Source organism: Phyllobates terribilis, unplaced genomic scaffold (assembly GCF_046119375.1).
Source record: "Phyllobates terribilis strain yellow unplaced genomic scaffold, ASM4611937v1 Scaffold_130__1_contigs__length_5004896, whole genome shotgun sequence".
Classification (NCBI taxonomy): Eukaryota; Metazoa; Chordata; class Amphibia; order Anura; family Dendrobatidae; genus Phyllobates; species Phyllobates terribilis.
The window spans coordinates 678,470-703,170 of NW_027362890.1; the positions used below are offsets into that span (position 1 = coordinate 678,470).

Genomic DNA, 24,701 nt, shown 5'->3' on the forward strand with positions numbered 1-24,701 from the left:
GTGTGGAAGACAGGGTGGTGGTGGTGATGGCTAAGTGACTGGAAGCATTATCCGCTATCCAACCAATAACCTTTTCACACTGTTCAATAGTGGTGTTCTGCGGTCCCCTATTAATTGGGACAGGAAGGTCGAGCGAGAAGATGTACACCTCGTACACGCGCGGCTCCGCTTCGTACGCCTCGTACACGCACGGCTCCGCTCCGTACGCCTCGTACACGCACGGCTCCGCTCCGTACGCCTCGTACACGCGCGGCTCCGCTCCGTACGCCTCGTACACGCGCGGCTCCGCTCCGTACGCCTCGTACACGCGCGGCTCCGCTCCGTACGCCTCGTACACGCGCGGCTCCGCTCCGTACGCCTCGTACACGCGCGGCTCCGCTCCGTACGCCTCATACACGCGCGGCTCTGCTCCGTACGCCTCGCACACGCGCGGCTCTGCTCCGTACGCCTCGTACACGCGCGGCTCTGCTCCGTACGCCTCGCACACGCGCGGCTCTGCTCCGTACGCCTCGTACACGCGCGGCTCTGCTCCGTACGCCTTGTACACGCGCGGCTCCGCTCCGTACGCCTCATACACGCGCGGCTCCGCTCCGTACGCCTCATACACGCGCGGCTCTGCTCCGTACGCCTCGCACACGCGCAGCTCCTCTCCGCTCGCCTCGTACACGCGCGGCTCTGCTCTGTACGCCTCGTACACACACGGCTCTGCTCCGTACACCTTGTACACGCGCGGCTCCGCTCTGTACACCTCGTACACGCGCGGCTCCTCTCCGCTCGCCTCGTACACGTGCGGCTCTGCTCTGTACACCTCGTACACACGCGGCTCTACTCCGTACACCTCGTACACACACAGCTCTGCTCCGTACACCTCGTACACACGCGGCTCTGCTCCGTACACCTCTTACACACATGGCTCCGCTCCGTACACCTCGTACACGCGCGGCTCCGCTCCGTACACCTTGTACACACATGGCTCGGCTCCGTACACCTTGTACACTCGCGGCTCCGCTCCGTACACCTCGTACACACATGGCTCAGCTCCGTACACCTCGTACACGCGCAGCTCTGCTCCGTACACCTCGTACACGCGCGGCTCTGCTCCGTACACCTCGTACACACGCGGCTCTGCTACATCCACACTGTAAACCCCTCCAGACCCCACACATAAACTTCAGCTCATCCAGCACCATGACAACCAGCACAGCAGAGTCCTGCATCCACTGAGGCCCCTGATCATGTGACCCCTGACTCCTCCCCTCCTGTGACCTCATCACAGGTCCTGTGCGCACAGAGCAGCCATATATGTGGTGGCGGCTCTGCAGGTGGAGGTATGTGGAGAACCCATTACTGGGCGCAGGGGGCATTAACCCCTTCAGCACGGAGGCTCTTTTGGGGTCTTGTGTTGCCCCTTTATAAGAATCATAAGGTTTATGTTCTGTTTCCTGTAATAGATACATACTGCCACACTATGGAGACAGGAAGGGAGGAAACATATTGTTCTCAGAGTACAGGACCCCCACAGTGTAATGCCCCCATTATACCACTTATGCAGGATGTATGATGCCCCCACAGTGTAATGCCCCCATTATGCCCCTTATGCAGGATGTATGATGCCCACCACAGTGTAATGCCCCCATTATGCCCTTATACAGGATGTATGATGCCCCCACACAGTGTAATGCCCCCATTATGTCCCTTATACAGGATGTATGATGCCCCCACAGTGTAATGCCCCCATTATGCCCCTTATGCAGGATGTATGATGCCCCCACAGTGTAATGCCCCCATTATGCCCCTTATGCAGGATGTATGATGCCCCCACAGTGTAATGCCCCCTTTATGCCCCTTATGCAGGATGTATAATGCCCCACACACTGTAATGCCCCCATTATGCCCCTTATGCAGGATGTATGATGCCCCCCCACAGTGTAATGCCCCCATTATGCCCCTTATGCAGGATGTATGTTGCCCCCCACAGTGTAATGCCCCCATTATGCCCCTTATGCAAGATGTATGATGCCCCCACACAGTGTAATGCCCCCATTATGCCCCTTATGCAGTATGTATGATGCCCCCCACACAGTGTAATGCCCCTTATGCAGTATGTATGATGCCCCCCACACAGTGTAATGCCCCCATTATGCCCCTTATGCAGTATGTATGATGCCCCCACAGTACCGCCTGAGGTCCTGCAGTTGGAATAATCCCTCTGGAGTTGGTTTTCCCTTTGCCTGTTCCCCTCCATGTAGACCCTCGAGCATGTATACATGCATGTAGGGGAGCAGCCGGCCTTACTAGATATCGAGGCTTTGTACAGTAATATACGGCATGAGGATGGTATCAGAGGAGTAAGACATTTCTTTAAATCGAGATCAGTACAGTGTAGCAGCCATAATGACTTTATGGAGGATCTTCTAAAATTCACTCTTACTTATAACTACTTTCTTATTGACTGGAGGACTTCCTCCAGCTCAGGGGTACTGCGATGGGGAGCTTCTGTGCCCCCTCATATGCTAACCTATTCCTGGACTGGTGCGAGGAAACCACAATATTCAGAGATGATTATAAGTGGTGGCATCCATATATTGGAGTATGGTACAAATATATTGACTACATTGTTATCATCTGGTCGGGGACGAGTGAACAATCTTTTTAATTTGTCGGGGAACTCCGCATCAATAGAGTGGGCCTTAGATTTACATCTGAATTTAATTATAATAATAATTTTTATTTTTATAGCGCCAACATATTCCACAGCACTTTACAATTTTAGGGGGGACTTATACAGACAATACAGACTTTACAGAATAAGCTTAACTCAGATGTTAAAAGGAGTGAGGGTCGCAAGCTTACAGTCTATAAGGAAATAGGGGAGACACAATGGTAAAATGTACATATATTCTATAATACAGCCTTAATATGCTAATTAGGGTAAGTACATAACACTACATGAACTGGTCGCCAGCCAGTATGTGTACAGTACAGACTGAGGCTAATCAGTGCATGGATGGTATGAGCATGATTTTGAAGAAACTTTTGATATGGGCCAAACTGGGACAGTTAGATAAGTGTGTTAAGGCGATGGACCAGTCTTAAGAAATGTTTTTTTATGGCACGCTTAAGACTGTGGGTATTGGGAATTAATCGAATTGTCCTGGGTACTGCATTCCAAACAGTTGGTGCAGCACATGAGAAATCTTGGCGACGGGAGTGGGAGGTTCGGATGATGGAGGATTTTAGTTTTAAATCATTGGCAGAATGGAGGGCATGGGAAGGGTGCTAGACTGAGATGAGGGAGGAGATGTAGAGTGGTGCTGAATCGTGGAGCTCTTTGTGGGTGAGAGTGATAAGTTTATATTGAACTCTGTATTGGATGGGCAACCAGTGCAATGACTGGCACAGGGAGGAGGCATCGGTGTATCGGTTTGTGAGGAATATGATCCTGGCTGCTGAGATCAGGATGTATTGGAGGGGGGGGAGTTTAGAAAGAGGGAGACAGATTAGTAAAGAGTTGCAATAGTCTAGACGAGAATGAATAAGAGCTACAGTAAGAGTTTTTGCCGAGTCAAAGGTAAGAAAATTTCTGATTCTAGAGATGTTTTTGAGGTGTAGATGACACGAGCGAGCGAGTGATTTGATGTGAGGAGTGAAGGAAAGACCTGAATCGAGTATGACCCCAAGACAGTGGGCATGTTGCTGGGGAGTAATGGTGGAGCCACAAACTGAAGTGGCAATATTGGGCACAGGTAGGTTAGTGGATTGAGGAAATACGAGTAGTTCTGTTTTTGACAGATTCAATTTTAGATAGAGGGAGGACATAGTGTTAGAGACAGCGGAAAGACAATCACTGGTATTTTGTAATAATGCAGGGGTGTTGTTTGGAGAAGAGGTGTATAATTGGGTGTCATCAGCATAGAGATGGTACTGAAAACCGAATCTGCTGATTGTTTGTCCAATAGAAGCGGTATATAAGGATAAAAGAAGGGCGCCTAGGACTGATCCTTGAGGAACCCCGACAATAAGGGGAAGGTGAGAGGAAGAGGAGCCAGCAAAAGACTCAGTGAAGGAGCGGTCAGAGAGCTACCTCTGTGTCAAATGCTGCAGAGAGATCCAGGAAAATCAGCAGGTAGTAGTGACCATTAGATTTGTCTGTTAGTAGATCATTAGAGACTTTAATGAGTGCAGTTTCAGTAGAATGTAAAGGGTCAAGAAGGGAGTTATCTGAGAGATAGCGTATTAGACAGGAGTGGACCAGGCGTTCCAGGAGTTTAGAGATAAAAGGAAGATTGGAAACAGGTCTGTAGTTGGCCGTGCAGTTCTGGTCGAGGGATGGTTTTTTAATAATGGATGTATGCTGGCGTGTTTAAAAAAGGAGGGAAAAATACCAGATGAGAGGTAGAGGTTGAATATTTCAGTTAGGTGAGTGGTGGTGACAGCTGGAGAAAGGGACTGAAGGAGATGTGAGGGAATAGGGTCACTGGTGCAGGTGGTAGAGCGAGAGGAAGCAAGGAGCCTTGTCACTTCTTCTTCCATGACTGGTTCGAAATCAGAAAATGAGCAAGATGCAGTGTGGGAGGGAGGAGCATGCATAACATTTGGTGATTGGGAGAAAATTTCCTGTCTGATATGGTCAATTTTTTCTTTGAAATAATTGGCCAGATCGTCAGCGCTGAGGTCGGTGGTCGGGCCTTGAGCTGTTTGATTAAGGCTATGTGCCCACGTACCGTTTTTCAAGCAGTTATGCTGCGGAATTTCCGCAGTGTAAATGCTTGTGAAACGCTATGTTATCCGCCCCCCATGGTCCCTAATGTGATTACGCAAGTTCAATGCCCATTCTGTGGATTTTTCCGCAGCGTTTTTGCTGCGGGGAAAAATCTGCAGCATGTTCATTAATTTTGCGTTTCCGCAAGCGGAATTGCCTTTGCAGTGCAATAAAAAATGCAAGGCAATTCCGCATGTGGAAATCGCGCGATAAACGCACGATAAACGCGTGCGGAATTCCGCATGCGTTTATCCGGGAGAGGACATGCAGAAATGAAGCAGAAAATTTCTGCTTCATTTCCGCAGCGTGGGCACATAGCCTAAGGAGAGAGTGAAAAGTGTCAAACAGGTGTTTTGGCTTATTGGGCTGTGAGATGATGAGGTTGTTAAAGTAGGATTGTTTGGAGAGGTGAAGGGCAGAGTTACAGGTTTTAAGCATAAATTTATAATGGAGGAAATCTTCGGCCAGATTAGATTTTCTCCACAGCCGTTCAGCGCACCTGGAGCACCGCTGGAGGAAACGTGTTTACAGCGTGTGGCAGGGTTGTCGCCGTCTGTGCCGAGTTGTTCTCTGTGTAGGAGGTGCAGCTTCATCCAGAGCGCATAGCAATATTTCGTTATAATGCTTCAGTGCAGAGTCAGGACATGAGAGGGAGGAGATTGGGGCCAATGATGTTTGCAACGTTTTCATAAATTTCTGGGTGTTAATGGATTGTATATTTCTGTAAGTGTGGAAAGTGGGGGTGCCTTGAGCAGGGTGACTGTTCTTGACAGAGAATGAAAGAAGGTTGTGATCAGAGATCGGAAGAGGAGCGTTAGTAAAGTCATGTATTAAACAGAGCCGGGCGAAGATCAGGTCAAGAGTATTTCCATTTTCATGTGTAGGAGAATTAGTAAGCTTTGAAAGGCCGAAGGAGGAAGTTAGAGATAAAAGATGAGCTGCAGATGGGGAGAATGGATCACCAATTGGGATGTTAAAGTCTCCCATGATGAGGGTGGGGATGTCATAGGATAGAAAATTTGGAAGCCAAGTGGCAAAATGAGCCATAAACTGACGGGAGGGGTCCGGAGGGCAATAGACAACCGTCACTCGCAGGGAGAAGGGCCGGTAGAGTCTGACTCTGTGGTTCTCAAAAGAAGGGAAGATGAGTGAGGGTACTGAGGCTATAACCTGAAAAGTACATTTTGTTTAAAGGAGCAGACCAACACCAATTATTACCAGTTGCCGTTCCTGTATGTACTGATCAAGAAAGATTGAAATGGGACCCTAGGGACACTCATCTACCATAAACCTTCAAGCACTAATAAACTATTGAAGTGGGATAAGCACCACCCCCATCCCCATACAAAGAGGAAAACCCAAAGGCCAATTTTTACGGTTGAGAAGGTACTGCTCGAATGTCACAGAATCTAATATACAGGCAATAGACCTGAACACCAGATTAAGGGATAAAGGGTACTTATGGTACATTTTCAATTCCGCATCATCGTTTGCAGAAAAATGGGAGAGAGAGACACTCCTCCATACCAATCCAAGAGACCAAGAAGAAGATTGGACTACACGAGTAAGAAAAACTTATGACAATCAGAGTGACTGTATCTTTCATATCCTCAGAAAACACTGGGATATACTTGTGGTCGACCTGGACTTGAGGGTGCTGTTAAATCTACTTCCACAATAACTTTCAGAAAGGGTTGGTCAATTAGGGAGCATTTAGTGCACAGTGTCTATAAAAAACCTGCACCCAAGGGGACTTGGCTAGATAGAAGAATCTACGGTTTCTTAAGATTTGGAGAATGTTGTACATGTAATTGGATGAGACCACTTATATCTTTCTCAGTTCCTCCATGGTTAAAATCTTTTTCCAGTGGGATTATTCCATCTGTAAAACCTCAGGACTAGTATATATGGCCACATGCACCTGCCCCCTAGAATATGTAGACAAGATCAAGAGGGAGTCTAGGAGGAGAGTAGGGGAGCATTTGGGCGATATACGCCATGGTCGGGAGATCCCCTTAGTGAGACACATAAACAGTGCACATCGAGGTGAAACCGGAGACCTCTCCTTTTGTATCATTGTGATGGTTAAACCCAATGTGAGAGGAGGTGATCACAATAGATGTATCCTCTGAAAGGAAAGTGAGTGGATTGTTAGACTGGATTCACGAGCCGCTAAGGGACTCAATGATCAAATTTCCTATGCCTGTTTTGTGTGACTACAGCCCCATTCTGGATTATATTTTTGGATTGTATACTCTACCCATTGCTAGTCAGTTCCCTGTGAATGGGGTTCACATATTGTTGTACTTCACCGAGATATCTGAGCTTCTATATCAGAATTATTACTTATCAATTATATTCCACTTATACTATTTCGTCATTAACAAGTGTGGTGTTCCTTGTGTATCTCTAATTGTGCAATAGAGGTCAAATTTGACCATTTAGGAATATACTGTTGGCCACCATCCCATATTTTTTGTAGTGATAAAGTAGATCTACATGCCTATTACATGATGGGAAGATGTGCAGTACTTGTTTTTAGTCTCCCATGATGCTGATCTCAGAGATAGGATTTTTCTATGTTGGTGGTATGCAATCCAATACCATATGCGATCCGGCATGGAACGCATGCTTCCGGACATGCGCATGTGTAGCACCCTGAGGATTCGGCTGCTACAGGGGTATTGCACCTCAACCCAGAGGTGTGATATTCCACTCCCGGGTAAGGATGGAGTGTGGAACTGAGCTAGTAGGCTGCATGCACTACACACATCCCATTTCCGGGGAACAGACCGATGGTACTCCCACTAGAGAAATGTGCAGGTACGACAGTGTCTGTTCCTGGCTGGAGTGGGAGGGGGCTGGAACATCCCAGTAGTGTAGGGGCAGATAGGGGGAGCAGCCTGGGTAAAGTTAGGAGCTCATTGGGTGCTGGTCACCTGAGCTCACACATAGAGGGAGTATATAAGGTGGGCACCATCTTAGATCAGGGTCAGTCAGTAGTCAGTCAGTCAGTTGTCAGTCAGACAGTCAGCCAGTCAGCCAGTCAGACAGTCTGTCTGAGAGCCTGAGAAGCAGAGCAGAGGAGAAGGAAGAGAGACCCAGAGGCGCAGAGGGGACCCCAAGATCCCAGAATAAGGACAAAAGGGTGAAGGGTCGGCAAAAGGGTACCGGATCCCAAGCTGGCAGAGGCTACAGCACACCTTAGCCAGGAACCGGAGGTCGTGGGCAGGATCTGCCACGACCCTCACCAAATCCACTAGAAAGGCATACCAAGCATAGGGTCAGGGAGCCCGGAGGAGGCTTGACCAACAAGAGACCCGAGGGAGCCGGACAAAAGTGGATCCCTGGTGGGAACGGCCAGAAGAAGGGAGAGTCAGAAAGGAGCTCAGGACCATACTCAAGAATTGCCCGGGAGTTGACCGAGTCCAGGACCTGGTGGACGCAGCACGGCTTGGGTGGTCACTGCTGTACACAGTGACCCGAGCAACACCAGTAAGTAAAACCCTGGAACTGCATTTTATGCCTCTGAGTCTCCTTGCTGCACCTTCACAACCACCATCCTCCACGGCTGACCCCCTGAGGCTATACCCCTCCCGTTGGGGGTTATACTACCAAAGCTGCACACATACCAACAGCCTCAGCGGACCCTGCTGCAGCGGCGGCCTTTTGACCGCAAATCAACGGGTGGCGTAGTCGACACAAAGAACTCTAATAACATCTGTAGGACTGCCACACACTGAGTTTGACACCCTGGGCACGGACCGGGTCACAGCCACTCGGAGACTACAACCCCCATCTGATCCGGCTCCGGGTATCCCCTAAACAACACTGGCCCAGGGGGTGCGTCAACTTTGGCGTAGTCGGCAGGATCACGTGCCCGCAACAACCGGGTACTGCGTGCCTGAAGAAAAGTTCACCGTTACCTCAAAAAGAAGTCTCCCGCCGGTTCCGGAGGGTCCCCGCCAACGGACCCCATCACAGGTCGTTTCCCGCCGGTTGTCCGCCATTTGCAGCTTTTTCCCGCCATCCATGGAGTTTCCCGCCACTGGGAGACGATTCCCGCCATTTCCAAAGATTTCCCGCCTTGGAAGAGCGGACGCCATTATGGGCGTGCCAGAGGGTGGCAAGAGGCCACCTCCCATCGTGGGCCAGGTCGAAGAATGGCGCCAAAAGCAGAAACCGCGCCCACCAACAGAGACTGTGATGCTGGAAGTGTCCATCAGCGTAAGAGAACTGCCCCTGGAACTGACAATCACAAAGTTGCCCCGGGACCACCCTCAATGTGGGCGGAGACAGAACAAGAGAGCAAAGATGGGTGTCGCCTGGAGCAGTCTGGAGAGAGCGCACCCGGAGACAAGACGTCTGGAAGAGAGTCCAGAGAGAGCCTACCCGGAGATGGAGGGAGAGTCAGGCAGCACCGACCCAGTGGTCAGGAGCCTGTTGCAGGTCGCCACTCCAGAAGGCCTGCTGGAGATCCTAGCACAGCTCCCCCGAGACCGGGAGTGTGCACAGACCGCGCTGGAGGGCCTCGCACGGAGGATGGCCCGGGTGCAGCGGGAGACGTTGGCGGAGTGGAGCCGAGAGATGGCCCAGCAGACCGGCACCCGTCAGCGGAGCACGCCACCTGAGACGAGGAGACAGACCGCCTCTGAGGATGGTGCAGGAGAACTGAAGGCCGGAGACGGCGCCGAGAAGAGAGCTGAACGGACGGAGGCAGGTAAAGGGGACGTCTCTACCCCGAGCCGAGAAACCGCGTACCTGCCCCAGCTCCCCGTCGCAGAGCCCGAAATTCCCCCTGCCGTGCCTGTCGCTGCATCGTCACCGCCGCAGACTAGGCCTCAACCGGAAACCGCGGCCGCGACCCCTGTGACGTCACGCGCTTCGACCCTGAGCGCGGCAAAGCAGGAAATACCATCGGCCTGGTCGCAAGGCCTAGTACCCCCCGGGCGCCGCTATTCCAACAGCGCCCCCTACCTCCGCGGAGCCACCGGCCTGGTCGCAGGGCCGAATAACCCAGGGCGCCGCCGTTCTTACGGTGCCCTTTGCCTTTAAGGTGCCCCAGGCCTGGTCGCAAGGCCTGGTTAACCCGGGCGCCGCTACCATCAACGCGCCCTCAACATCTAGAGTGCCGCACCTGGGTGAAAATCTATTTGCCCAGCATACGTGCCCGGATGGGCAGCCCTTCATATGGCCCCAGGAGTACATTCAGCTGGAACTCCAGAGAGCAAGGCCCATGTGCGAGCCCCTGATTCCGGCTCCGAAGCCCGTAAAGAGGACCTCGCCCCCGCTGGAGGAGGCACAGTTCGAGTGGGACCCCACTGGAGAAGACCTCATGGGGTTCACTCAGGAGACTCGGGCGGCCGCAGCGGAGCGTGCAGAGTGCTGCCGCCAGCAGCTCGAAGTCTTCGAGAGGGAGCGGAGAGAGAGGCGGGTCCGGGAACAGCAGATGCAGATAAGAAGCGCGGAGCAGAAGAGCCGGACCAGGAGGAAACCCCGTGCAGCTCATGGTCCCCGTGCCACCGGGACTGTGATAAAATTCAATATGCAGCACGGATGGGGCTTTATCAGAGACCATCAGACCCCCGGCGACGTCTTTGTAACTCGCAGAGACGTAGAAAGCCATCTGCCGGAGGGACACAGAGGTCGTGACCTGTACGTAGGGGACGAGGTCACCTTCACCCGGCACAAGTGTGCCAAAGGACCCTACGCCCTCCATGTGCATCGCCTGACGGAGGAGGAGCTGCGGTGTGAGGAGGAGCAAGAGGACCCGGACGGGTCTGAAGAATCTAAAGAAGGAGCAGGAGGACGCCGTCGTTGAAGTACGGTAGAGAGAGACTGTATAAAGTTGCCCGTCGGGGTACCAAGAACTGTTGCTGATTTAAATATGTCCCCGTTGGGACAAGATTGAACTGAAACCCGTGTGTCCCTATTCCCACTGACCGAGGACTGAGAGCGGTCATTCCTCCCTAATACCTGGCCGAGGACTGAGAGCGGCCATATTCCTTTGTATATAGTTGCGCTTCCTAAAGCGCCCCCTACCGGTTTTATAGGGAACTGTTTTATTCCAAGAGAGACTGTCGCACTTTTCCCGGTCACAAGTTGCACCGTGACCGGAGGAACCAGAAACAAGAATGTTATATATGAAAAGTTTATTGCTGCTGATGATGTATATGATGTTTTCTATGTTTATGTTTATGAAAAATTTTGTATGTTTTGGATGTTTATATCTTACAGCCCGAGGACGTGCTGTGATTTACCAGGGGGGAATGTAGCACCCTGAGGATTCGGCTGCTACAGGGGTATTGCACCTCAACCCAGAGGTGTGATATTCCACTCCCGGGTAAGGATGGAGTGTGGAACTGAGCTAGTAGGCTGCATGCACTACACACATCCCATTTCCGGGGAACAGACCGATGGTACTCCCACTAGAGAAATGTGCAGGTACGACAGTGTCTGTTCCTGGCTGGAGTGGGAGGGGGGTGGAACATCCCAGTAGTGTAGGGGCAGATAGGGGGAGCAGCCTGGGTAAAGTTAGGAGCTCATTGGGTGCTGGTCACCTGAGCTCACACATAGAGGGAGTATATAAGGTGGGCACCATCTTAGATCAGGGTCAGTCAGTAGTCAGTCAGTCAGTTGTCAGTCAGCCAGTCAGACAGTCAGCCAGTCAGACAGTCTGTCTGAGAGCCTGAGAAGCAGAGCAGAGGAGAAGGAAGAGAGACCCAGAGGCGCAGAGGGGACCCCAAGATCCCAGAATAAGGACAAAAGGGTGAAGGGTCGGCAAAAGGGTACCGGATCCCAAGCTGGCAGAGGCTACAGCACACCTTAGCCAGGAACCGGAGGTCGTGGGCAGGATCTGCCACGACCCTCACCAAATCCACTAGAAAGGCATACCAAGCATAGGGTCAGGGAGCCCGGAGGAGGCTTGACCAACAAGAGACCCGAGGGAGCCGGACAAAAGTGGATCCCTGGTGGGAACGGCCAGAAGAAGGGAGAGTCAGAAAGGAGCTCAGGACCATACTCAAGAATTGCCCGGGAGTTGACCGAGTCCAGGACCTGGTGGACGCAGCACGGCTTGGGTGGTCACTGCTGTACACAGTGACCCGAGCAACACCAGTAAGTAAAACCCTGGAACTGCATTTTATGCCTCTGAGTCTCCTTGCTGCACCTTCACAACCACCTTCCTCCACGGCTGACCCCCTGAGGCTATACCCCTCCCGTTGGGGGTTATACTACCAAAGCTGCACACATACCAACAGCCTCAGCGGACCCTGCTGCAGCGGCGGCCTTTTGACCGCAAATCAACGGGTGGCGTAGTCGACACAAAGAACTCTAATAACATCTGTAGGACTGCCACACACTGAGTTTGACACCCTGGGCACGGACCGGGTCACAGCCACTCGGAGACTACAACCCCCATCTGATCCGGCTCCGGTTATCCCCTAAACAACACTGGCCCAGGGGGTGCGTCACATGCACAGATAGGAGACCGTGATGCACCGCGGCGTGTAACACACATGTCCGGGCACGTTTGAGCTTTCTGCCCGCCCGTTGTTTTGTGCTGGATTTTGGGGCGTTCTTGAGAATTTATTTTTGTTCCATCTGTCTTTAGTTGATCCCACTGATGGATCAGATAAGTCCTCAGAGAATTATAATTAGAGGAACCCATGGACACATTAGGATTTGTGAAGCTGACCTCCGCTCTCCTCTATTTCCTTTGAATTTATTGTGTGACCTGTATTTCAGAACAGTAGCTCCTGGTTTGTTTAGTTTCCATGTGTAAATTGAATTTGACTCGTAGTCTTTGATATCTCTCTCAATCTTAGTTTTTTTGATGTCTGAGATGGCATCCTCCAGACTTTGTAAATTCTTTTGCATATTTTGTTTGAGTTTTGGATCCAAAAAGGCTTCTACACCAGGCGGAATAAGCAAGAAACAAATATCAAGCGCAATGTAACTTGGTTATCCTATAAGGGTTTTTTTAAATGTAGACATACACCCTATAAATCATGCAACTATGTTAATAAAACCAACACATTTGAAGAAAACCTAACGGTACAGCAATTTTCTATACACAATTTCATCAATCGTAACACTATAGGGGGTAATTTATTTAATAGAGTGTATAGAGAGTTAACTACAATACGTGGGATGCACGTCAGGTCCGCTAAAAAATGTATTAGAAGACATTAATCTATTAAGATATTTGGCAGTCGGCACCACACAATCTAAATCACTAAAATATGATACGGGGGGCAATGGTAACTGTGCAACAAAGCACATAAAGAAGTAGGTAGAGAAAAGCTTGCACAGTGAGATAATGCACATCCAAAAATAATAAGAATTACTACAAATAATAAATACAATAGCAACTTTATTTCATGTAGGGACACACAAGTGGTTAAAAAACATACGACCCCTGACGAAGCTACTGTAGTAACGATACACATAGGACATGGATACCTACGGAGGGTTTCCACTGTAGAGAGGTAAGCCCTACGCGTATCGCTACTACAGTAGCTTTGTCAGGGGCTGTATTTCTCTTGCTGATCAAAAAGGTCATAGTATTTGTATAACCCTGAATGCTGAATTATATTCGTTTGGATGCAATCATGTTTACTGTGCTAATGACAAATTGTACTAAGTCAGCTGAAAGTTTATTTACAACAGCCACTGTGATACCAACTATGTAAATAGATTAGCTCAAACAATGATAGGTGATCCCTGCACCTCTACCTCTTTTACCTGGGCTTTATGACCTCACAAAGATGTAAATATAAACAGGGGTGTCTGTAGTGCTGTAGACAGAATGAAATTTGGGACAGAGAATCATGGAACATCAGAAGGACTTTGGAAGGAGAATGGGAGAGATCCTTCAGGAAAGTAGATGGATTGCATGGCATCTAAAGAGACACAGATTTGTATTCTACATGATTCTAGTCAAAGGGTATCAGCCCTCACTGGAAAGTTTCAGATCTGCTCCATTAACCATCAGAGAGACCATGGATACTTTTGGGAAGTCCAGGAGAGGACGAAAAAGTCACTTGGCCCCATGGATATGCTGTTTTGGTGTTGCTAGGAGGGACCCACCGGTCACCTAGAACCCATGAAGACATTTGGAGTTGCCAGGAGGGACCCACTGGTCGCCTGGTCCCATGGAAACTCTCGGAGAGGCCAGGATGGGACCATCGGGTCTCCTGGTCTTGTACTTCGATGGACTGTTGACTTCCTAAGCTTGACGCTACCTTCTCTCTGTGGGGGCCCACCAGAAGCGGAGGGCTACTGGTTTAGGTAGTTGGCCCTGGAAGTCTCCAAAGTCGCAGCTGTTCTTTCCCAGGTGGGCGGAGATGGAAGGATGAGACTGTGTAATGTACCATCTTGGGTATTTGCTGGACTGTTCTGTATGTTTAATGTCCACTTTGTGGTTCAATAAAGTATTGCCACTCTGTTTTACCCTCACCCTGTGTTGTTTGAGTAGCTTTACGCCCACAGAAGACCCTGGGTCTTCACAGTCCCTGACCAGGGCGGCTCATACTGTGTTCTTCAGACAAGGTGCATTAAATAAACAGTGAGCTTACCTCCCTTTCCATTTTCTCATTATATGCATGTTTTCCTTATAGTGACAAATATTTATTTTTGCTAAAACTGTGATATTTTCACTTTAAAAAATTTTTTAAACCTTTTTTATAAACTTTTTAACATAACTCTCATTAATGCGATCATACAACACAGAAGCCTTTGATTGCTCAGGTGATGGACTGTACTACTGTAGTGCCGTGTATTATCACTGCCTGTCAGTGTAATACTAACTGCCCCATACACATGAGATAAGTGTTGGCTGAAGGATCATTTGGCAGACGGCTATCTCTCCAGACTCCCCCATACACAAATATTCCAACTTTCCTGTGGTTTGTATGACTGACTGCATCTGTAGGAAGGTCCCCAAATACATTATATAGTCGACCAAAATCAGTGCTTCCATATAACTTTAGTCTAATGTTTATGGAGGCGTTAAAAAGTAAGTTATGGAACTCTGCCTCTGGCCCGGCTTAATAGACTTTTGTACATTACAGGCCCAGTACTTGGGGGAGGAGGGCATTCAGCTGAACTCTATCACACCTTCTTAGATGCATGTTTGCTTTTTGCAGGAGCAAGTGGTTAAAGTGCCAGGGATTTTATTGCAGCCGCACCTGTGCCATCCCTGAGGTGTACATCTATGTTCTGGTGCCCAAAAGAGTTCATAACATGTTAAAAAATTACAAAATGTGTCTTGTGCTTTTTGCATGTTTTTTCTTTTTACAAGAATTGTTGGTGCAAATTTTCTTTTCAAACCTTTTAATATCTGCTTTTTTTCTGTTTTTTTTCTTGTAATATAGGAAAGCCTAAGGCTAGAAATGAAACCCATAATAACACTGTACATGTAGACTTTAGTATCAAATAATTTTTGTCTGCGGCATTTGTGAAAACAAAACAGCTTTTATAAAAGCCTCAAACTTCTGTGTGTGAATCAGACCTGAGATCTAACTTGATAGAAGATTACAGTTCGGGGAAGACTGGAAACATTCATACAGACGGCCAGTGGTGATGTAGTCAGTGACGGACTGTCTCCAAATATGGTTTTAGAGCTGTAGTAGAAGATGTTTCCTCATCATGAAGTAGTTATTTCTCATGTCACGTGAAATAAATATCTCCTGCAGTACTGCTAATGCCAATTCCAGTGACAGAAAATGAGACGAGAATTAGCGTTATGGAAGATGAGTCTACGAGAAACATATTCAGCTGCAGACTTTGAGGAAGAAATTGATTGTTGTCTGTGGCCTAAAATATATAGGTTTTATTACTAGATGTAAAGAAAAAACTAAATAAAAAAAAAATAAATCTCCTCATATGTTTCCCTTATTATCTCCAGTAATTGTATTATTACACAGGATTTTTATGATGTTACATCGGCTCATCTTCTTCTCGTTCAGTTCTCTACAATACCGGATCCTCTCAGTGAAGATCGTCTATATAAGAAAATTTTCCTGATTTACCTATCAAAGATGGATATGGACAGGGACAAGATAGTGGAGAGGATATTACACCTCACCCTAGAGATCCTCTTCCGGCTTACTGGAGAGGTGAGAGATTCTGATGACATCACATAACATCATTCTTATCTATGGGAATAACAGATGGACAGAACTGGAGAGGTGAGGACTCTGGAAATGTCTGTAGTGAGATTTATTAATGTGTCTCTCCATAACCAGAGATTAATCACAGGGCCTCCACCTCACCCCCTGATACATGAGGACATCAATGACCAGATCCTAGAACTCGCCTACAAGATGATTGAGCTGCTGACTGGAGAGGTGACACTGCTGGGAATGCTGGGACATTATACAGTAACACTATGAAGGGATCGGGGAGATGACTGTATCATTGTATGTGTCAGGTTCCTATACGGTGTCAGGATGTCGCCGTCTATTTCTCCATGGAGGAGTGGGAGTATTTAGAAGGACGCAAAGATCTGTACAAGGACATCATGATGGAGGTTCCTCAGCCCCTCACATCACCAGGTAATAGACAGGACTAAATACACACGACCTATAATTATCTGTATGTAAAGAATGAATTCAGTCCCTGTATGTGTTTCCTCCAGATCTATCCAGTAAGAGGACAACACCAGAGAGATGTCCCCGTCCTCTTCTTCCACAGGACTGTAAACAAGAAGATCCCAATGTTCCTCAGGATCATCAGGTAGATGGAGAGAAGATGTCATGAGATTTCCCCTATGATGTGTAGACGGCTGTAAAAGTCATGTATTCAGTCTTGTTTTATCCACCATTATTATGTTTTATACTTGTGTAATGAGAACGTTGGAGATGGCAGGATTAGAGCTGATCATAGATGGGACTTCTCCATCTGTCTGTGACTTTTATAATATTTGTTTCAGGGTGAAGATCTGACCCATATTAATACTACAGAGACATATGTGAGGGGTGATGAGCGGTGTAAAGAGGAGATTCCTACATATGACTACCCAGGTGAGTAGTGACCACTAAATGCAGAGTAGTCACAGATTCTTCTCAGTCACCGGCTGTGGCTGCTTTATCAGTCGTGTAGTCCGGCCGTATCACAATCTTGTGATCACCATTTTGCCGCTAGACCACAACATTCTCCTCCGTCCGAAAATATTCAATTTACTTTGTGTAGTTGTAAAAGCCTTTTCTATAGAACTTACAACCTGGAGGATCCACCTACCCCCTTGGATTAGTAGACGCTGACCGTTACCTGCCCAGGTCTGTAAACTACAAAGCCAAATGACAGCGTACGTAGAAAGTGCTGACAAGTGAGAAAATCACTTGAAGAAAAATATTCTGATGGGCCTGTAAGAGAAAGCGGAGGGTGATGATGCTGTTGGCTTCCTAGATCCCTGATATCTTATTGGATGAATCTACCTTCTCTCCCTTCTGTGCTTCTGAATGTGCTTGTATGGTGCCTACAAGACCAGGTCCAGTCTTTCTGGCCAAAGTTTGCTTTTTTGATCGATAACATTAAATGTGCAGTGAGGGACAAGTGTGAATTTCTGTACAATAACAACAGAGTTTCCCTTTATCCCGACTTTTCAATTTCTTTTTAAACCAACTAACTTCAAACAGGATTTTGATAAACTACATAAAAAACATTACACCTGTGCCATGATATACAGTTAGGTCCATATATATTTAGACTGAGACAACATCTTTCTAATTTTGGTTCTAGACATTACCACAATGAATTTTAAACAAAACAATTCAGATGCAGTTGAAGTTCAGACTTTCAGCTTTCATTTGAGGGTATCCACATTAAAATTGGATGAAGGGTTTAGGAGTTTCAGCTCCTTAACATGTGCCACCCTGTTTTTAAAGGGACCAAAAGTAATTGGACAGTTGACTCCAAGGCTATTTCATGGACAGGTGTGGGCAATCCCTTCGTTATGTCATTCTCAATTAAGCAGATAAAAGGCCTGGAGTTGATTTGAGGTGTGGTGCTTGCATTTGGAAGGTTTTGCTGTGAAGTAAACATGCTGTCAAAGGAGCTCTCCATGCTGGTGAAACAAGCCATCCTTAAGCTGCAAAAACAGAAAAAAAACATCCGAGAAATTGCTACAATATTAGGAGTGGCAAAATCTATAGTTTGGTACATCCTGAGAAAGAAAGAAAGCACTGGTGAACTCATCAATGCAAAAAGACCTGGGCGCCCACGGAAGACAACAGTGGTGGATGATCGCAGAATAATCTCCATGGTGAAGAGACCCCTTCACAACAGCCAACCAAGTGAACAACACTCTCCAGGAGGTAGGCGTATCAATATCCAAATCTACCATAAAGAGAAGACTGCATGAAAGTAAATACAGAGGGTTCACTGCACGGTGCAAGCCACTCATAAGCATCAAGAATAAAAAGGCTAGACTGGACTTTGCTAAAAAACATCTAAAAAAGCCAGCACAGTTCTGGAAGAACATTCTTTGGACAGATGAAACCAAGATCAACCTCTACCAGAATGATGGAAAGAGAAAAGTATGGCGAAGGCGTGGTACAGCTCATAATCCAAAGCATACCACATCATCTGTAAAACACGGCGGAGGCAGTGTGATGGCTTGGGCATGCATGGCTGCCAGTGGCACTGGGTCACTAGTGTTTATTGATGATGTGACACAGGACAGAAGCAGCCGGATGAATTCTGATGTATTCAGAGCCATACTGTCTGCTCAGATCCAGCTGAATGCAGCCAAACTGATTGGTCGTCGTTTCATACTACAGATGGACAATGACCCAAAACATAAAGCCAAAGCAACCCAGGAGTTTATTAAAGCAAAGAAGTGGAATATTCTTGAATGGCCAAGTCAGTCACCTGATCTCAACCCAATTGAGCATGCATTTCACTTGTTAAAGACTAAACTTCAGACAGAAAGGCCCACAAACAAACAGCAACTGAAAACCACCGCAGTGAAGGCCTGGCAGAGCATCAAAAGGAGGAAACACAGCGTCTAGTGATGTTCAAGACTTCAGGCAGTCATTGCCAAAAAAGAGTTTTCAACCAAGTACTAGAAATGAACATTTTATTTACAATTATTTAATCTGTCCAATTACTATTGGTCCCTTTAAAAACAGGGTGGCACATGTTAAGGAGCTGAAACTCCTAAACCCTTCATCCAATTTTAATGTGGATACCCTCAAATGAAAGCTGAAAGTCTGAACTTCAAGTGCATCTGAATTGTTTTGTTTAAAATTCATTGTGGTAATGTTGTCTCTGTCCAAATATATATGGACCTAACTGTATCTCTAAGCTGTGCGTGGCTGATGGCTGTAATATACATCTATTCACGCCTCCAGGAGATGTGGTGGCATGGCTTGAGCCCTGGTTTCATGGATTCACTCCACGTCATAAATTCCATTATGTTTTCAATCCTAAAGAATTCAGATTCCTGCACAATCTCTCCTGAAATGGGGGCACTAATACTTTCTCTACTCTTCTAGTCAGGACTCCTCATACCTCCAATGGTCCACCATAAATGAGTGCGACTCCAGTTTAGTGTTGGATTTCTCCCTTCATACTTACGTTGTTGTTGGGGATGTTACATGTTTATATATTCTTTCTTTTTTTTACAAGTTCATTCTGTATGATAGTCTGATTGTGGTGGGATCGGCCAGCCTCACTTATGTGAGTCTGTAACCCCCTTGTCGTCTTTTAAAAAGATCTCCATTGCCTCTTCCAAATGCCCGAGATCTAAATTTAAGACCCCTCAGCTCTGCAGTATTGTAAAAAACTTCACTTTAAATGTCTAATATTTCTTCTTGACACTCATGTGACAGAAAATATTGTCCCTTACGATAGTTTAGATGATGAAGAGCCACCGAGCCCCAGACTCTAATTACCCAGAGAGGTTTCTCCACTAGTTACTCATTTTTCTCTGATGAAGACTGTTGAGTTTGATCATTTCAGTAGATGTTTTATTGTCTATACTCAGTTTTTGACTTCAGTAATCCTCTGATTTAACCCCTTCCCACAGACAGTTTTTTGTTAATAATCAGGCCCCATTTTTCAAATCTGACGTGTGTCACTTTATGTGGTGATAATTTTGGAATTCTTCACAAAGGATAATAGGAAACAAATGGACCTTACAAATTATTTTCCAACTTCTCCTGAATCTGACAATCCCCTATATACGGTTGTACACTACTGTCTGGGCACATGGCAGGGTAAGAAGGGAAGGAGCGCCATTTAGCTATTAGGAATGCAGATTTCCCTTGAATAGTTCGCAGACACAATGTATTGGGGGCACTGTTCATGGTCACCTGGCAGCTCAAAAGATGGCTACCACAAACAGGCTTGTCACTATCTACCCTGTTTACAGATTTCACAAATTACTTTGCTCATCACCCTTTAACCCCTCTACATGGATCTGGACTTACACAGAGACCCCTAGGCTTGGGCCACGGTGTTACCTGCTATTCTGTGGAGTGAGATGGGAAGAAGAATAGTCAGGTAGCCGGATCACAACCAGGAGGGCAGAGAAAGTACAAAATCAGAAGACACGAGAGTAGTCAGTAAACGGGCCGAGGTCACAACAGGAAACAAATACACAAGCCGGGAGCTGATCACAGAGGACTGAACCAGAGGAGAACAAGGCTGGATCTGGCAGCTTCCGGCAATATGCTTCCAGCTTTAGTAGGGTGCAGTGCTTTCCAAATGGCTGAAGCAGGGAGCAGATTACTCCAGCTGGACAGCACACACACCCATACCGCCAGACTGGATGGTACTACTGGTCCCAGGCACCCTAATCTTAGTGGCTGGACAGAGCCTGCGCCTTTTACTCCATATTTGGGAAGCAGAATGAACAAACAGTTGAACACCACGCTCCACTGGTTCATCCTATGAGGTTTTCTATTAGATGGTCATTGTCCTGGTGAATAAGTGAATTTTTTTTTTTATAGAACTTGCCTTTTTTTACAGACAGTTTAAGTAGAAATGTTCAAAAATATAAAATTCAAGGATTTTTTATTAAAAAATAATAATTGGTTTTATTCTTGGCAGATGATTGTACCCAGAGATCAGACGGACTGCTGACATCTTCAATTTTCAAATCCGATGATCTTGAGATCCCACAGGATACAATTGAAGTGAATGACATTTCTCCAGATCTACCATCATCCCTTCCCAGCAAAGATCTGTCATCTGATCCTATGAAACACGTCCTGTCTTCTGATTCATTACCGACTACTAAGGAAAATCATAGTCACAAAATAAGCATTAAAAAACAAACTGCTCCTAATGCAAAGAAGCCATTTTCACAGTCAGAATATAGAAATAGTTTTCCTCTCAAAAAGTCTTTTCTTAAACATCAAAAAATTCACACAGTCAAGAATAGATTTTCTTGCTCCAAGTGTGGGAGATGTTTTAATCGGAAATCAAATCTTGTCAGGCATGAGATAACTCACACAGGAGAGAAGCCATTTTCCTGTTCAGAATGTGTGAAATGTTTTACAGAGAAATCAACTCTTATCAAGCATCACAAAACTCACACAGGGGAGAAGCCATTTTCATGTTCAGATTGTGGGAAATGTTTTAACCGGAAATCTAGTTTTCTTGAGCACCAGAGAACTCACACAGGAGAGAAGCCATTTTCATGTTCAGAATGTGGGAAATGTTTTACAGAGAAATCAAATCTTATCAAGCATCACAAAACTCACACAGGGGAGAAGCCATTTTCATGTTCAGATTGTGGGAAATGTTTTGCACAGAAATCACATCTTAATATACATCAGAGAACTCACACAGGGGAGAAGCCATTTTCTTGTTCAGAATGTGGGAAGTGTTTTGCAAAGAAATCAAATCTTATCAAGCATCACAAAACTCACACAGGGGAGAAGCCTTTTTCATGTTCAGAATGTGGGAAATGTTTTACAGAGAAATCAACTCTTATCAAACATCAGAGAACTCACACAGGTGAGAAGCCTTTTTTTTGTTCAGAATGTGTGAAATATTTTACAGAGAAATCATCTCTTATCACACATCAGAGAACTCACACAGGGGAGAAGCCATTTTCTTCAGAATGTGTGAAATATTTTACAGAGAAGTCAGCTCTTATTGCACATCAGAGAACTCACACAGGGGACAAGCCATTTTCTTGTTCAGAATGTGGGAAATGTTTTGCAAAGAAATCAAAGCTTATCAAACATCAGAGAACTCACACAGGGGAGAAGCCTTTTTCATGTTCAGAATGTGGAAAATGTTTTGCAGAGAAATCAACTCTTACCAGTCATCAGAGAACTCACACAGGAGAGAAGCCATTTTCATGTTCAGAATGTGGGAAATGTTTTACAGCACAGTCTACTCTTATAAAACATCACAAAACCCACACAGGGGAGAAGCCATTTTCATGTTCAGAATGTGGGAAATGTTTTGTAAAGAAATCAAAGCTTATCACACATCAGAGAACTCACACAGGGGAGAAGCCTTTTTCATGTCCAGAATGTGGAAAATGTTTTGCAGAGAAATCAACTCTTATCAACCATCAGAGAACTCACACAGGAGAGAAGCCATTTTCATGTTCAGAATGTGGGAAATGTTTTACAGCGCAGTCTACTCTTATAAAACATCACAAAACTCACACAAGGGAGAAGCCATTTTCATGTTCAGATTGTGGGAAATGTTTTGTACAGAAATCAGATCTTAATAAACATCAGAGAATTCACACAGGGAAGAAGCCTTTTTCTTGTTCAAAATGTGGGAAATGTTTTAACCAGAAAGCGAATCTTGATAACCACCGGAGAACCCACACAGGGGAGAATGCCACAACTACACCCAACTAGTCTCTGTACAGACAAGAAAGGCCCTAGCTGCACAACTAAAAACACCACCACTGACCTAACTCCTTAATAAGCCGTTGAGGAGTTTCTCGTACCTCCTGAGGAACCAGAGGGGAGGCTGCAGCACACTGTCAACAAGGGGAAAGAAAAGTATGAAGTAAAATACGAAAACCCTGAATGAGAAACAAAAACACATTCATATAGGGCGAAGAAGTCAAGCTAAGGAGAACAAAAAATAGAAGGAACAAGTATAATCTCTCAAAAACCTATCATTGTTAGAATGAAAAGGTACTGGGAGGGAAAGCAAACTAACCGGGAGGATAGTTTCACCTTTGTGGTGAAACTTACAAAATTCATCCTCATCCACTGTATATGTAAAACCTGTCCATTTATAATGACCACGGACAAGATAAAGATTCCCAACTCACATCAGGACCACAAGATCCCAGATACTTTCAGCTGCATCACATCTAATGTACTTAATTATATGTACCAAATGTCCAACTGGGGGTCTGTATGTAGGGGAGACAAGGCAAAAACTTAGAACAAGGATGAATTCTCATCGCCACACAAAAAAAGACAAAAAGAATAGATCTACTTGTGGCCACTTATTTTTACGGCCACAACTTCTTCTCCCTTTCCAAAACTGATATTTCTGCTTCACATCACTTGTCTCATCTATTGCATTATTCCTGTGCCATGTTGTGTATAAATATGTGACTCTTCAGATTTTGTGTTATACTATGTCTGATGAAGAGACCTGAGTAGTCTCGAAAGCTTACTGACTAATGGCTAACTGAAAAGATGGTATCAAAAACTGAGGACTCTCAAACTGTAATATTTGTCTCCATACAGCAATTTTAAGATCTCTCCACAGGTGTTCAATGGGATTTAGATCCAGACTCCTTGCTGGTCAGAACTCTCCAGCACTTTGTTTCCATCCATTTTCTGGGTGCTTCTTGAAGTATGTTTGGGGTCATTGTCATGCTGGAAGACCCATGACCTAGGACGCAAATCCAGCTTTCTGACACTAGGCACTACATTGTGACCCAAGATCCTTTGCTAATCTTCAGATTTCATGATGTCTTGCACACAGTCAAGGCACCTAGTGCCAGAGGCAGAGAATCAACCCCAAAACACCTTTGAACCTCCACCATATCTGACTGTATGGGTTGTAAATTTATTGATTATGCTGCGTACCTTGGACAAAGGAACATGCTTATCCCTAAAGATGAACTTATAACCTTGAAATTGTTGATATTTTTCAACAATTTGGGTTCTCAAATCCTCAGACAGTTCTCTTCTCCTTTTTCTGTTTTCTCCATGCTTAGTGTGGCACACATATGCACACAATGCAAAGATTGAATCAACTTCTCCCTTTTTTATCTAGTTTTAGTTGTGATTTTCATATTGCCCACACCTGTTACTTGCCACAATTGCGTTTGAACAAGCTTCACATACTTGAAACAAAGTTGTTTACCTACAATTTTGTCCGGCCTATTTTGTGTGAAATTATGTTCAATTTGCCTTTTTCTCTCTGTTTTCTTGTGTTGTTCCAATACACGCAAAGGAAATAAACGTGTATAACAAAACATGTAATTGCAATAATTTTCTGGGAGAATTACTTCATTTTCTGGAACAATTTCAAGGGATCCAACACTTTTCACCATGACTTGTTTTTGTTGCCTTTTTAATTTGTTGCAGCATTTCATCCTCTACGTGTTCAGCTATATTAGGAGACTTGTAGCAAAGTCCAGTTAGCAGTTTTCCATTATTGTCATGTCCATGTACATTTACCCAGACTGATTCTACATCAGGAATGTAAAACTCACAACATGAAAACTTTGACAAAGTCGTGGGCCAACCAGTATACAGTATAATGGGCCCCACATGCTCCTCCATACATAAGAAACAAGAGGAAAAAACTTCAAGTCAGAGTCCCATATAATAGTGAAAAAATTACAAAATGTTATTAATTATAATTTATACAGAAAAAAATATGAATCGCAGAAACAGAGACAGTTAATAGTAAAACAATGGAGGAGCACTAATGAGGAGCATGAGACAAATTAACATGATTCTTTTCTGATGTAAATACATAATTG

The 24,701-nt window shown here is 45.9% G+C and overlaps 1 protein-coding gene across 1 annotated transcript; it reads left to right on the forward strand.

Moving 5' to 3' along the window:
• The first annotated feature begins 1,272 nt into the window (after positions 1-1,272).
• LOC141203899 (uncharacterized) lies at positions 1,273-24,188 on the forward strand. Its single transcript, XM_073663872.1, has 7 exons — positions 1,273-1,328; positions 15,733-15,882; positions 16,012-16,113; positions 16,197-16,320; positions 16,404-16,501; positions 16,698-16,788; positions 20,822-24,188. Exons 2-7 carry the CDS (start codon positions 15,805-15,807, stop codon positions 22,597-22,599), a joined length of 2,271 nt encoding a protein of 756 aa, XP_073519973.1. The 5' UTR covers positions 1,273-1,328; positions 15,733-15,804; the 3' UTR covers positions 22,600-24,188.
• The last annotated feature ends 513 nt before the right edge of the window (positions 24,189-24,701 follow it).

Bases quoted from the DNA above. Each gene is read 5' to 3' on its own strand.
- LOC141203899 (XM_073663872.1), top strand. From the start codon at position 15,805: ATGGATATGGACAGGGACAAGATAGTGGAGAGGATATTACACCTCACC. The intron at 16,321-16,403 runs GTAATAGACAGG...TGTTTCCTCCAG, and splicing joins TCAGCCCCTCACATCACCAG to ATCTATCCAGTAAGAGGACA. The intron at 16,789-20,821 runs GTGAGTAGTGAC...TATTCTTGGCAG, and splicing joins TCCTACATATGACTACCCAG to ATGATTGTACCCAGAGATCA.